Raw genomic sequence first — 12301 nt, 5'->3', positions numbered from 1 at the left:
ATTGCGTCACTCGACGCCAGCCAAGCAGAGGCGGCGCCGGGCTGCACCTGTCCGGGAGTTAAAGGGGGGCGGGGATGCGCGACCCGGGCGGTGTGTCAGGCTAGCGGCTCGGTCACAGAGACGTGGGAGACAGGGATAGAAAAATAGCGTCTGCGTTTATTCAAGTCCTGTCCCCTGCCTCCGGTCCCATCCCGCGTGCAGTCCCTGGGGTTCCCGGGGAACGAAGGCAACTGTCCAGGGCGGGCTGCAGGGCCCGGGACACTTGCTCTGCCCTCTCCCCGAGCCGCCCGGGGCGGGGGGCGCCGGGCCCCTGCAGGGTCCCCAGGAAGTCGGGCAGCTGCGAGGGCAGGGAGAAGACCGGCACGGTGCGGAAGAGGGCGGGCACGGCGTCCCGGTGCAGCAGTCTGTCGAAGTAGGCCCCGACGTAGCGGCCGGGCGCCCGGCCCTGCAGGAAGTCGGGCAGCACGCAGCTGAGCGAAGCGGCGAAGGCGTCGTGCGGGCCGTGCGCCCTGGGCGCCGGCGCCCCGTCCTGCAGCCACTCGTGGCACAGCGCCACGGCCCCGGGCGAGAAGATCAGGACCACCGTGCCCCCCTCCTGCACGGTCTGGCGCCGCTGCGCGTGGAACCAGGCCAGGGGCCCCTGCGCGCTCAGCTCACGGCGGCTCCACAGGTCCACGGCCACGCGTAGCGGCAGCTGGCACAGCGCCGACGCCAGAGCGCCCACCAAGCGCTCGAAGCCGGCGTCGTCGGCGGAGTAGAGGAGCAGAGCCGCGCGGCCCCTGGCGGTCCCTGCCAGAGAGAACAGAGGGGAGGGAAGAAGTGAGATGGCCCGAGGCCCGGCCCGCGGGGGCGGTCCCCGCCCGCGCTCGCTCACACTCACCCCCCGCGCGGACGTCCTCCTTCAAGAGCCTCAGCCACCCTGTTTGGGTAGAGGGGCGGAGGCAGCCGGTGAGCTGAGCCCCCGCCTTCTCTTGGCAAACTCGCGGGCCCACTCGAGCCCTGCCCTGGGGAATGGGGAGCCAGGAAGCACTCACCTTTCACGTGGTCCTTTTTGAGAAGGAGGAGAAGGAAAAGCGCAGCGGCAAAGAGTAGGCAGGCCAGCCACACCAGGACCCAGCGCTGATGGATGTCTAGACCCAGAGGGGAAGACAGGATAGTTAGAGCCCTTACAGTTTCATTCCACTTCACGGAGGAGAAAAACGGAGGCTCAGAGAAATGATGTGATTTGCCCAAAGTCCACAGCACATAGTGGCAGAGCCAGTATATGAACATAGATCCATCTTCTTGGGTGGCCCTGGATAAGTGACTTCACCTTCTGCCTCAGTTTTCACCTCTGTAAAATTAGGATAACAATAGTACCTGCTACATAGAGGAGTTGTGAGAACTAAATATATTAATACACAGAAAGCACCTAACACAATGCCGGGCATAGTGCTCAAATGTCAACCCATATTCTTGTCCCCTAAGACTAGGATTGCTGGGTCCTGGACTTCTCTCCTTTGGATGACTGCAACAGCCTTCTAACTGGTGTCCCTGACCTCTTTTTTGCCTCCAATCTATTCAACACATGGCAGCCCCAGAGAGCTTTTCAAAATACAAATCTGGTTATAGCCCTTCAGTAAGCTCCTGCTACTGTTAAGATAAAATCTAAATTCCTCACATTGCCTTCCAAAGCCCTACATGGCCCTTGTGTCCTCATCTCATGACAGAGGCCTGCCTCCTAAGACCCTCTGGCCACACTGGCGACCTTGGAGTTCCTCAAAAAAGCACCCTACCGTCTTCGCAAAAATGCATCTCTCCCCCCCTTCAGAGTTCAGCTGGAACCTTTCCCCTGACCTCCTCACCCCCCTGAGGTCGGTCCACATTATATGATTCATGGCTTTGGACACTTTTACTCTATAGTGAGTGTTTCAACAGCTCACACTTACTAAATGTAAGTGATTTTTGGCTAATGTCTTTCTAGCCTTCTACGGCTGGGTGGGAGCAGGGATTGGGTCTTTTTGGTGATGCTGGGATCCCTGCAAACACTCATCATGGCTTTTGAATGAATGAAGGAATGACCATCTGACTGATCTGAGCCAGGGAAGGACAAGACCATTGTGTGTGCTGCCCCCAGGAGTGGTCCCTGTCAAAATTCCAGCTCCTGGTACAGAGAAGAACGGCAGTTCTAGTAATACTCACACTTGTCCATTGAGCAGGCCCACAGTGCTCCCAGGTCATCATCCCACAGCTGTAAGAGACAAACAAAACCACATCCAGAGCCCCTGGCTTGGTGTTCAACATCCATCAAGTTCTGGCCAGCCTGATCTCCAAACTCCCAGCCTCCCTGCATATTTCCCCCCACACAGCAGCTTCTGGCAAGCTGCTCTGCCTTTGCTTATGCTGTGCCTACTGCCTGGACTGTGCCTGCCTCCATGCCAGATCCGGTCCACATGAAGAGACCCTTAAAGCTCTCCCTGGCACCCAATGCTTAGCACATGGGAATGTGGTTATCTGTTTACCGGTTTCCAGCCAGCAGTGAGCAACTTGGGGACAAGAACTATGCTTCTTCAACTCTTAGCTTCCCCAGGGCTGGACACAAAATAAGCACAAATAGATGGTGGGTGGGTGCTAGAGGAACAGTGAGGAGGCCCCTGCCTAGGAAGAGCAAGTTTCCCTGGTGCCCTCTGTTAGTCACAGGAAGAGGTGGAAGAGGTCAAGGACAGAGTTTGAGGGCCATTGCCCTTGGGCATTGGGGTGGGGCCCTCCTGCCACCTACTCACCTGCAGACACTGGCCTGACCGCAGGTCTTGTAGTAACTGCTCTCCGAGGCGAGCTGCCCTCTGCCAAGCCAAGGGGTAGGGGGCTGTCACCTAGGGGTACTACACCTAGGAGACTACCAGGCTGCACCTGGGCAGAATATGGGGGGTGCTGGGAGACTTTTGAGAGGCCACTGAGAACAGGGCCCAGGTCTGAGTCACCCCCACATTCCCAGAGACTAGCACAGGGCCTGGCACAGAGGAGGGAAAAAACTGGATAAAGGGAAAATTTGAGGCAAGGTTTGAGATGGAGCTGGGGAGGTACATGGAGGAGAGCCCCCCGTTCTCACCGTGGAGGCCCTGTTGAGCAGTGGGGTGCAGCCACTGGGTTCCAAAGCACAGAGTGATCTGTTGTCCTGGGGACCTCGTGTCTCCACCAGCAGCATATCATCCTTAAGGGGCCCCAGGGAGTCTGGAAGGGGTGAAAGCCCACTCTGAGTGAGACCCAACCTTGCTGGGGGCTGCCACTTGCCCCCCCATGCCTGACTTTCACCCCCAGGAGCTGGCACTTCCGGAGTTTACCCCAATTGCAACAGCCCTGCCCCAGCCTCTCCCAGCCCCACTCACCAGCCCACAAACACTCTTGCAGCTGCAGCTTCTTCCAGCTGCTCACCTGCTTGGAAGGGGCCAGGGTTAGGGACACAAGGAAAAGCAAGAGTCAAGGCCAGAAAGAACAGAAGAGAAGGCACAGGCAAGGGGAGGCCTGTCGGGTTAGGGGGTCTGCACTCTGGACCTGACCTTAGGCAGATATGGCTTCAAGGTTGGGTGATTAGGAGTCACTCCATCTTTCTCAGCCTCAGCCTTGTGAGGTCATCTGTGCTAAAGGGCCTTATGCCCCTACATTAGCTCTTTTCATGTCTGACCAAGCACTTTATACATTCCCTTCTCATCTAACCACTTTCTCCAAGAGGCCTCACCTGACCACCCCACTTGAAATTGCAGCCCCAATCCTCCCTTATCCTTCCCCACCTTTTCCCATAGTATTTATATACAATTTTAACATCCCATAATAATTATTATACCTATTGTCTGCCTTTCTCCATTAGAACATAAGCTCTATAAGAGTGGGAATATTTATTGGTTTTATTCACTGACTATCAATCCCAAGTGCCTAAAACAGTGCCTGGTACATAGCAGAAGCTCAGTAAATCTTGCGTGAATATGTTTAGAATCACCCTTTTTTTTTTTTTTAATTTTATTTATTTATTGTTCCCCCAAAGCCCCAGTAGATAGTTGTATGTCATAGTTGCACATCCTTCTAGTTGCTGTATGTGGGACACGGCCCCAGCATGGCCGGAGAAGCGGCGCGTCGGTGCGTGCCCAGCATCCAAACCCAGGCCGCCAGCATCGGAGCGCGAGCACTTAACCACTAAGCCACGGGGCCGGCCCCAGAATCACCCTTTGAAGTTGGAGAGCAACCCCTTCTACAGGTAGGGAAATTGGATAATGATAGCAATAAAGAAAGCAGCTGGCATTTGTTGAGCATTTAGTCTGTACCAGTCCCTCAAGTGAAGCACTTCTCTTGTTTAATCTTCAGTACTATGCTATGAAGTAATTATTATCATCCTATTAAACAGACGAGACTGACGGTCAGAGAGGGGAAGTGACTTGCCCAGGGTCCCATGCACTGCTAGAGTAAAGACACAGTGGAACTCCTAAAGAGGAAGCAGGTAACCGCTCTGCTCCAGGGACCCAAGGATAAAGTGAGTCCAGAGCACTGTGACTTCTCTGAGGGTCTGCACGAGCACTCTGGCATCCCCTTTCTTACCTGGACACAGAGGTTGGGGTGGCCTTTCAGCAAAGGGAACTCAAGGGCCATCTGTGGAAAGAGGGGAATGGATTGGGTCAGGAAAGCTACCCCCGCTGGGCTCCCCTTCCATCTGCGACCCCAGGAGCCGCCGCGGCCTCGCTTACGTTCACAGTGACATTCTCTCTGGGCAGCAGCGGGACAAGAGGCTGGCAGGGGCCCCCACCCAGTGCCTGCCAGCACAGTGTGGCCTGGGCCGGGAGTGAGCACGGTGCGTCTAGCCGCCAGCCCCGCGGGGGCAGCAGCTGCAGGCGGGCGGCTTGCCAGAGGTTCCGGTGTGCGCGGGGGTCTGCAGGGAGAAGGTGGGCTCGCTACACACTGGGAACCGCCGGCCGCACCACTCGCACCCTGGCCCCGGCCGGTCCGCTCACCCTTCCTAAAGGGGCAGATGTTCGTCCTGACGGAGTCGGGCTCCAGAGTCCACGCCTGGAAAAGAAACAAGCTCCAAAGGTCAGTTCAAGCCAGCCAACCCCCAGGAACATGTGCTAGGGCCTCTGCTGGGCACTGGGGACGCATTCATTCACCTGATGTTTCACAAACACTTGCTCGGTCTTTTCACCCTTTGCAAGGCCCTAGAGATGCACACATTTATTCTTTCAGTAAACCCTATGCCAACATCTGGCAACATCTTCATTTAACAAACTCTTAATGAGTACCTACTACGTGTCTTACCACTATGGTTGGCACAAGGGACACTCAATAATGAAATCCACGATCACTTTGTGAAAACTTACTATGTACCAGGCACTGTGCTAGTGTTAAGGATACATTCGTTTATTCTTTCAGTAGACTTTTAAAGTGCACCCATTATGTGCTTAGCACTAAAAATAATATATTAATTTAGTCAGCAAGCCTTTAATTAAGAGCACCTACTATGTCCCAGGCATTGTGCAAGGATCTGGGGGAGTTACTAAATTTGAATTAGATATTATTTTCTTGCCTTCAAGGAAATGACAAATGCACAGGTGTAGTAAGGATAAAACGTATATAAGTTAATAAATTGATCACTAATTTATTGAATGTTTGTTGTGTACAAGAAGAAATTAAATAGGTGTCCAAATAAAAAAGGAAGTGATAAATGGACAGAAGTGCAAGGGGATTTGGAGAAAAGAGAGGCCAGGAGGTTGGGGAAAAGCTTTGGGAAAGAGGTGACATTTGAGCTGGAAGGATTTGGTTGTATGGAAAAGAAGTGAGGGATTTCAGGTAGTTGGACCCGCCTGAGCAAAAGCACAGAGGTGAGTGTATCTTGATAAGTAGCTCCATCTGGATGTAACGAAATTCTCGTAGAGGGGAATCATGGGAAAGATACAGTGGAGAGGTTCAGTTGGGGGTCAGAATATGGGCCGGAATGCCATCGAAGCTACAGGAAAGGAGGTGGGGCCAGAAGTTATTGAAACAGTCTAGAGGAGAGATGATAGAAGCCCCAACTGGGCTGAGATGGAAAGGAGAGGGAAAGAGAATGAGAGACATTAATGTCAAAGGTAAAATAGATGGAACCTGATGACGAATTAAATGTGCAATCAAAGGGAGAGGAAAGAGCCAACATGTATGAGCCTGAATGTGGCACACTTCCTTATAACAGCCCTATAAGGCTGGCACTGTTATTCTTCCCATTTTATAGATAGGAAACAGGCTCAGAGAGGTGAAGTGACTTGCCCAAGGTCACACAGGTAGCAAATGGCAAGAGTCAGGATTCAAACCAGTCTGAATTCACAGCACATGCTGTACCCTCAGGGGAGCACAAAGAGGGAATTGGAGGAGTAGAGGAAGGCTTCAAGGAAGAGGTGACATCTGCACAGGGCCATGAAGCATAAGTAGGGATCCATAAGTGGATAGAAGATCGGGAAGAGCATTCAGCGCATGCAACAGCCAGAAGGCATAGGACAGCAAAGGTCAAGGGAGGGCCAGTCACCCTAAGGAGTCACAGTTTCCGCTTCAAAGAGGAGTGTGGAGGATGGTGAGACCAAGAAAGTGAGGGCCACCCCCCACACCAACTCCCCAATCCCCCTCCCCTGGCACCCAGCTGGACTCTGCTCCTACCTGAACACAGAGGCAGGGAACTATGTCTGTGTGGTTCAAGGTAATGGTCTGCGGCCCAGTCTGTGGGACAAGCAGAAGGGGAGAAGTTGGAGAAGATAAGGAGGAGGAAGGCTGGAGGCCAAAGTTGAGGACACCAGGCAGGCAGCAGTTCCCCCACCAATGTTCCTTGCTTTAGGTGTGAGTCGCTGTGTCCTCTTCAAGGGTCCCCATTCATAATGCACTCACATCCTTAGCAGGAGCATCGTCCTAGAACGGGAATGGATTTGGGGAGGGGGAGGCCTCACCAGGTTTCTGTGCCACCAGGGTTTTATAGGGCCCTGGACCTGGTTCCAGTACAAGGAGAGGCCAAAGCTCTGCTCCTCAGAGACATCCAGTACCAGGAGCACATCGTCGCCGTCTGCAGTCACGCTGAGCCAGGGCAGGGCTGTGGGGGAAGCAAAGAGAGAGACAGACTTCCTCCACCTCTTCTGCACACCCAAGCCTGGGCCATACCTGCCGAGTGACCCTTTGGAGTTTCTTTAAATCCCTTAGATTTAAAGAATCTCCTGTAAGGTAGAGCCTGAGTCCCCATCTCAGACCAGACTTTGTCCCCAGCAGCCGGCCCAGGAGCTGCTGTCTAGAGGCGCTCATGTAGGCCCCAGTGTGTGGTCTTGAGACAACTCTTCTTCCTGCTTCTCCCTCTGCAGCCGTTCAAAGGATCTTGTAACCACTGTAAAATAAATCATTCTCCTCTGCTCAGAACCTTCTGATGGCCCCTATATTACTCCCAGAGTAAAAGCCAGAGTCCTTACAATGGCTTGCAAGGCCCTACCCAATCTGGCTGCTGTAACCACTCTTAACCTCATTTCCTAGCACTCTTGTCCTTAATTAATCTGCTGCAGACGCACTGGCCTCCTTACTGATACAGAAACACACCAGACACATTCCTGCCTCAGGCCCTTTGCACTGGCAGCTCCCTCTGCATGGAACCCTCTTCCCTCAGATACCCACCTGGCTCCTCCCTCACCTCTTTCAGGTCTTTGCTCACTAGAGTGAGGCCTTCCCTGATCCCAGCAACTCCCTCCATATCCCTCCCTCTGTATCCGCCTTCCCTACATTTTCCCCATAGCACTAATCATGTTCTAACTTATTGCATATTCCACAACCCCATGTATTTATTGTGTCCTCCATCTCCCCCACACTGACCCTGACTCCCAGCTAGAATGTCAGCTCCGTGAGGGCGGGGATTTTTGTCAGTTTTGTTTATTGATTTATCTCCAGTGCCTAGGGCTATGCCTTGGGCAAAGTAATCACTCAAAGTATCTGTTGAATAAGTTAATCAATGTCTACTGAATGAATAAAGGCATGAAATATATGTCCTCAAAGCTCTGGTGCTGAGTAGTCTTTAATGAATTACCAAAGAGGCAGGCCAAGATAAGTTTAAGGAACCAACAAGAAAATGAAGTTGAAATAACTTAAGTTTTCAAAAAAGATCAATGTTTATATCTTGATCTGGGTGGTAGTTACACCTTGTATACATATGTAAAAATTAATTGAACTGGACAGTAAAACTAATGCACTTTACACACTTTTCTGTATGTATGTTATATCACAATAAAAAAAGAAAATACAAGGGGCTGGCCCAGTGGCACAGTGGTTAAGTTCACGTGCTCCGCTCCTTGGCCCAGGGTTCACAGGTTCAGATCCCTGGCATGGACCTACACACCGCTGGTTAAGCCATGCTGTGACAGCATCCTACATACAGAATAGAGGAAGATTGGCACAGATGTTAGTTCAGGGCCAATCTTCCTCACCAAAAAAAAAAAAAAACAAGGAAAAGAAAATACAAAACAAAAAATAAAGAAAGCAAAAACAAAATCCAAACAGTGCCTGGGAAAAATCATCAAAACCTTGACTTTCTTAGCCCTTATTTTATGGTTTAATATGATTTTTATTTTGATATATGGGGGGTGCACCAAATCTTGACAATGCTTTGGGCCTCTAGATGTCCCTGGTACTAATAAGTATTTGCTATAAGGAGTGAGAGATTCACCTTTATATTCCCAGTGCCTGGCACAGAGTAGGAGCTACTGCAGTTCATGTGTGATGAATGAATGCATGAATGAATGAATGTGCTCTGGGAGCTTCTGGGCTGTGGCACCCGGACCTGGGGCTGACTCCACGGGTCCCTGACACTCCAGACCCCGCCCCCCTCCTCCCCACCCCACTGCCCTAGCCCCTACCCCAGCAGCTCTGGATGCTGTCCCGGACTTCCAGCCCCCTGCAGTCTGGGGAGAGATCACAGAAAAGCCTCCAGTGGGGCGGGGGGCCAAAGAAAGAAGGGGGGCGACCCAACCCATGGGGAGCACTGGGAAGGGCTCCCTGTCCCCTAAATACCACCCACATCTACCCAGCCCCCAAAGCAGCTTCTCGAGCACTGGAAAGCAATGTCACCCGGGGAGAAGAGGCAAGGGGGACTGATTCTGGGGAGGAGGAGACCTCAGACCCTTGCCCGAGGCGGGACGGGACTAGGAAGGGGGTGAAAGCAGAAGGGTAGTGGCTAGAGGGGACAAAGAGCAGGGAGGCCAGGACTTGGGGCCCCTGAGGCTCTGGGGCCACTTACCAGGCAGTTGCAGCGTGAGGTTGACTTCCTTCTGGTACCTGGGCTGAGTGTAGGACCAGATTTGCACCTCAGTCCCCAGAGCAGCCTCGAAGCAGTCAAAGACTACAGAGCCCTGTGAGGAGAGAGGTGGTGGGAAGCTGGTGGTATGGGGCTCAGAATCTAGGCCAAGGGCTCTGGGCTCCTCTCCAAGGACCACTCTGCTCACCCCCTTCCCTATTCTCCAACCAATAACTCTATTTATACTGTATGGCCCGAAATTCCACCACTAAAGTGTCGTTCAAGGGCCCCAGTTCTAAAGGACACACCCTCAGTAGGGGTGTCAGCAGGGCAGGGATAGAGCCCCAGCTATTTGAGTCCCTGCCCCTACCCCTACTGTCCTGGGTCATGGGGCAAAGCTCAGGGGTGACCCCAATGCAAATATGGGACGCCCCTTCCCACGGAAGTGGTTCTCATACCAGTGCCTCAGTGGTCCTCACAATTGTCCTGTGAGGTGGGCCAGCAGATGCTCTCCCGTTCTATAGTTTTCCAGATAAGAGGAAATCAGCTGGGGGCTGGGGGCCGGAGGGGAAGTCAAAGGGTTTGAGTGATTTGGCCCGAGTGGAGATACATCTTCCAGCCACATGTGGCCTCCTGAGGTAGGGAGAAGTCCCAGCACCCTGCGCCATGGTGTGTACATGGAGCAGACATGGTATGGCAGGAAGCCCAGAAAAGTGCAGCCAGCCCACAGACTTCCCCTCTCCAAGCCTCAGTTTCTCTATCTGGAAAATGAGGGTGATAGTAGTGCCTAGTTCATACGGTAGTTTTGGGGATTACGAAAGAAAGGAAAAGTGAAACTTCCGGAGGCCCTTCAGTGCTGGGCATGACACGAGGCGTTTTACACGTATCAACTCCTTTAATTCTCACAACAGCCATATGAAGTAGGACTATTCTTATTCCCACTTTACAGACAGGAAAACTGAGGCATAAAGGGCTGAAAGGACTTGCCCACAGCCCTCCAGAATCAGGATTAAAGAGATAACGCACGTGAAAGCACTTTTCAGATTCCATGTCTAGGAGGTGGTTATTGTTATTATTTCACATACCACAGACTGACCAGGCTGCACGAGGGCAGCAGGCACTCGCACCTCCAGCAGGACGCAGCGGGCAGTAGGGTAGGCCTGGAAGGAGAGCACCACTTGGGCCTGGAGAGAGGCTGTGAGCAACAGGGCAGGGGTCAGTCAGGACCAGGGGCCACAGGCAAGGCCCTGGTGTGGGGCAGCTGGGCCAGCAAGACTCTCCTCACCATTCCTAGGCTCCTCAAGTTCTGGGTCAGCTACTTTTCCAAATTTTTCCTCATCTTCAGGCTCTTCCCAGGGCCCTGGAAGAACCCAAGAGGGAGGCTGAGGTCAGGCCCCCCGCCCTGGGCTCGCTTTGGGCTTGGCTTCCTTCCAGAAAGCCCAGTGCTGGGAAGCAGGGGCCAGGCCTGGGGCATGGGGGTGGACAGGGAGACCAGGCTGACCTGGGGGTCCTTCAGCCAGTGTCCTCCAGCAGAACACTGAGGATGCCCCGGGCTGCCTGACAGACTCCTTAGTCCTCAGGCCCATCACAGACACATTCACATGGGCACTGCACCGTCGCGGGATGACATGCTCACCGTGCACAGCCAAGTGGACAGCCACGCGCACACAGAGGTCGCAGTCGGTCTCCTGGTAGCACCTTAGCACCAGTTCAGTCTGCAGGTGTGTGGGCACCAGCACTGGGCCTGGGGTGGACACTACACTCCCAGGCAGGCAGACCACGTCACCATCTGTGCGTGAAGGGAAGGATGGGAGCTGAGGCTGTTCTGAACCCAGAGTTTGGTTGCACCTGACAGCCCCGGAGGGCCAAAGAGCTTTGGGCTCTTCCTGGGCAGAGGGTGGGTGGTGAAGGTATGGGACTAGGGCAGCTCCCCTCCCTTCCACTAACCTAGGAAGTTCTTTTCTCTCTAAAAGTAGGGCTACTCACCCCAGAGGTGGCAGGAGAGGCCCTGGGAAGGAGGTAAAGGAGAGTCAGCACTTATGCCCCCAAATCTAACCATCTTTCCCTGCCTGAGACCCCCGCCCACCTCTTTCTGGGTTCTCTATTCCAGCCCCTCCCAGAAGACGACAGACCCAGCTTTGCCCCCTCCCTGGTCTTCTCTCATGCCTCAGCACCAGACAGACCAGCCAGGGCGGTTCTGGTGGTGGTGGCAGTGACAGGAGCCAGGCTAGGGCCTCGATGGGCAGCAGACTGAACCCTGAGCCTTCCCCAACCCTGCCAGGGCCCCAGACTCACCGGAGAGCAGCGGGCAGCATCCTGAGACCCCACAAGCCTCTCCAGAGAGAGGACCACGGGGCTTCGGCCCAGTGCCAAGGACAGCAGGAACCAAGGCACGGGCATCTTCTAGGTGCCAGGTGGCACCCAGGCCTGAGGCCCTGTCCTGCCCCCCCGAAGGGGGGCAGACACCACACCTCTGCTCCCACTCAGCCCAGAGCCTGTAGGCAGGAGGGGCCGGAATCCCTCCCCAGCCTCAGGGTCCCAGGGCCGACCAGCTTGCGCACTCCCTCTCCCGGGAATCCTGACTCCAGTCCCAGCACAGCCGAGTGCTTTCGTTTTGGCTCTGGGCACAGAGCCGGCTGTTCCTGCCCCGCCCTGTCCCTCCCACTAACACCAGGCCTGGGAGCCAGCAGCCTTGGACTGGGGTGATAGCCTCGCCTCCCCTTTCTTTCCCTCTCCTCCTCCTCCTCTTCCTCCTCCTCCACTGACATCTGGCTGGGAGGGGCCCCTGGAGAGGGTGGCAGCATCGTGGCTGAGTAAGGGAGCTCTTACTCACCCTGGGAGTCCCTAAGGAGGAGGGCTCTGACGAGTGCACTCCAGGGCCTGGGCAATCCTGGGGCAGTTCTGCTTCCCACATGACCCTTCGACAAAGGCCCTGGGATCCTGGGGCCCACTGGGTCCCCTCTTACTGGGCACCCCAGGTCCCTTCACACATACTCCCTGGGCCTCCGTGACCCTTTGTGGGACAGGAGCTCTAAAGGCAGTGACAAGGGGCACCAG

General features: G+C 54.3%; 1 protein-coding gene across 7 annotated transcripts; it reads right to left on the bottom strand.

The window, feature by feature from the left end:
- Nucleotides 1-136: 136 nt before the first annotated feature.
- Nucleotides 137-11868, bottom strand: IL17RC (interleukin 17 receptor C). Of its 7 annotated transcripts, XM_087431461.1 has the most exons (20): nucleotides 11540-11868; nucleotides 11231-11252; nucleotides 10881-11033; nucleotides 10530-10604; nucleotides 10330-10439; nucleotides 9703-9762; nucleotides 9248-9359; nucleotides 8868-8912; nucleotides 6930-7069; nucleotides 6646-6705; nucleotides 4977-5031; nucleotides 4713-4894; nucleotides 4567-4617; nucleotides 3366-3411; nucleotides 3089-3210; nucleotides 2763-2822; nucleotides 2182-2230; nucleotides 1035-1130; nucleotides 881-919; nucleotides 137-789 (listed from the first exon to the last, which is right to left on the bottom strand). In XM_087431461.1, the coding sequence occupies exons 1-20, from the start codon at nucleotides 11642-11644 to the stop codon at nucleotides 161-163; spliced, it is 2211 nt and encodes a 736-aa protein (XP_087287587.1). In that variant the 5' UTR covers nucleotides 11645-11868; the 3' UTR covers nucleotides 137-160. The 7 variants fall into 7 exon arrangements, with proteins under 7 accessions (XP_087287587.1, XP_087287589.1, XP_087287590.1 ...); XM_087431463.1 differs by lacking the exon at nucleotides 881-919; XM_087431464.1 differs by lacking the exon at nucleotides 8868-8912 and having other exon boundaries at nucleotides 11540-11863.
- Between the last annotated feature and the right edge of the window lie 433 nt (nucleotides 11869-12301).

This window comes from Ceratotherium simum, chromosome 5, assembly GCF_057802395.1.
Source record: "Ceratotherium simum simum isolate JZ-2026a chromosome 5, ASM5780239v1, whole genome shotgun sequence".
Lineage (NCBI taxonomy): Eukaryota > Metazoa > Chordata > Mammalia > Perissodactyla > Rhinocerotidae > Ceratotherium > Ceratotherium simum.
This window is presented reverse-complemented; position numbering and strand designations above follow the sequence as displayed.

Bases quoted from the DNA above. Each gene is read 5' to 3' on its own strand.
- IL17RC (XM_087431461.1), bottom strand. From the start codon at position 11,644: ATGCCCGTGCCTTGGTTCCTGCTGTCCTTGGCACTGGGCCGAAGCCCC. The intron at 10,440-10,529 runs GTGAGGAGAGTC...TGTTGCTCACAG, and splicing joins ACTTGAGGAGCCTAGGAATG to CCTCTCTCCAGGCCCAAGTG. The intron at 4,618-4,712 runs GTAAGCGAGGCC...CTCTTTCCACAG, and splicing joins GAGAGAATGTCACTGTGAAC to ATGGCCCTTGAGTTCCCTTT.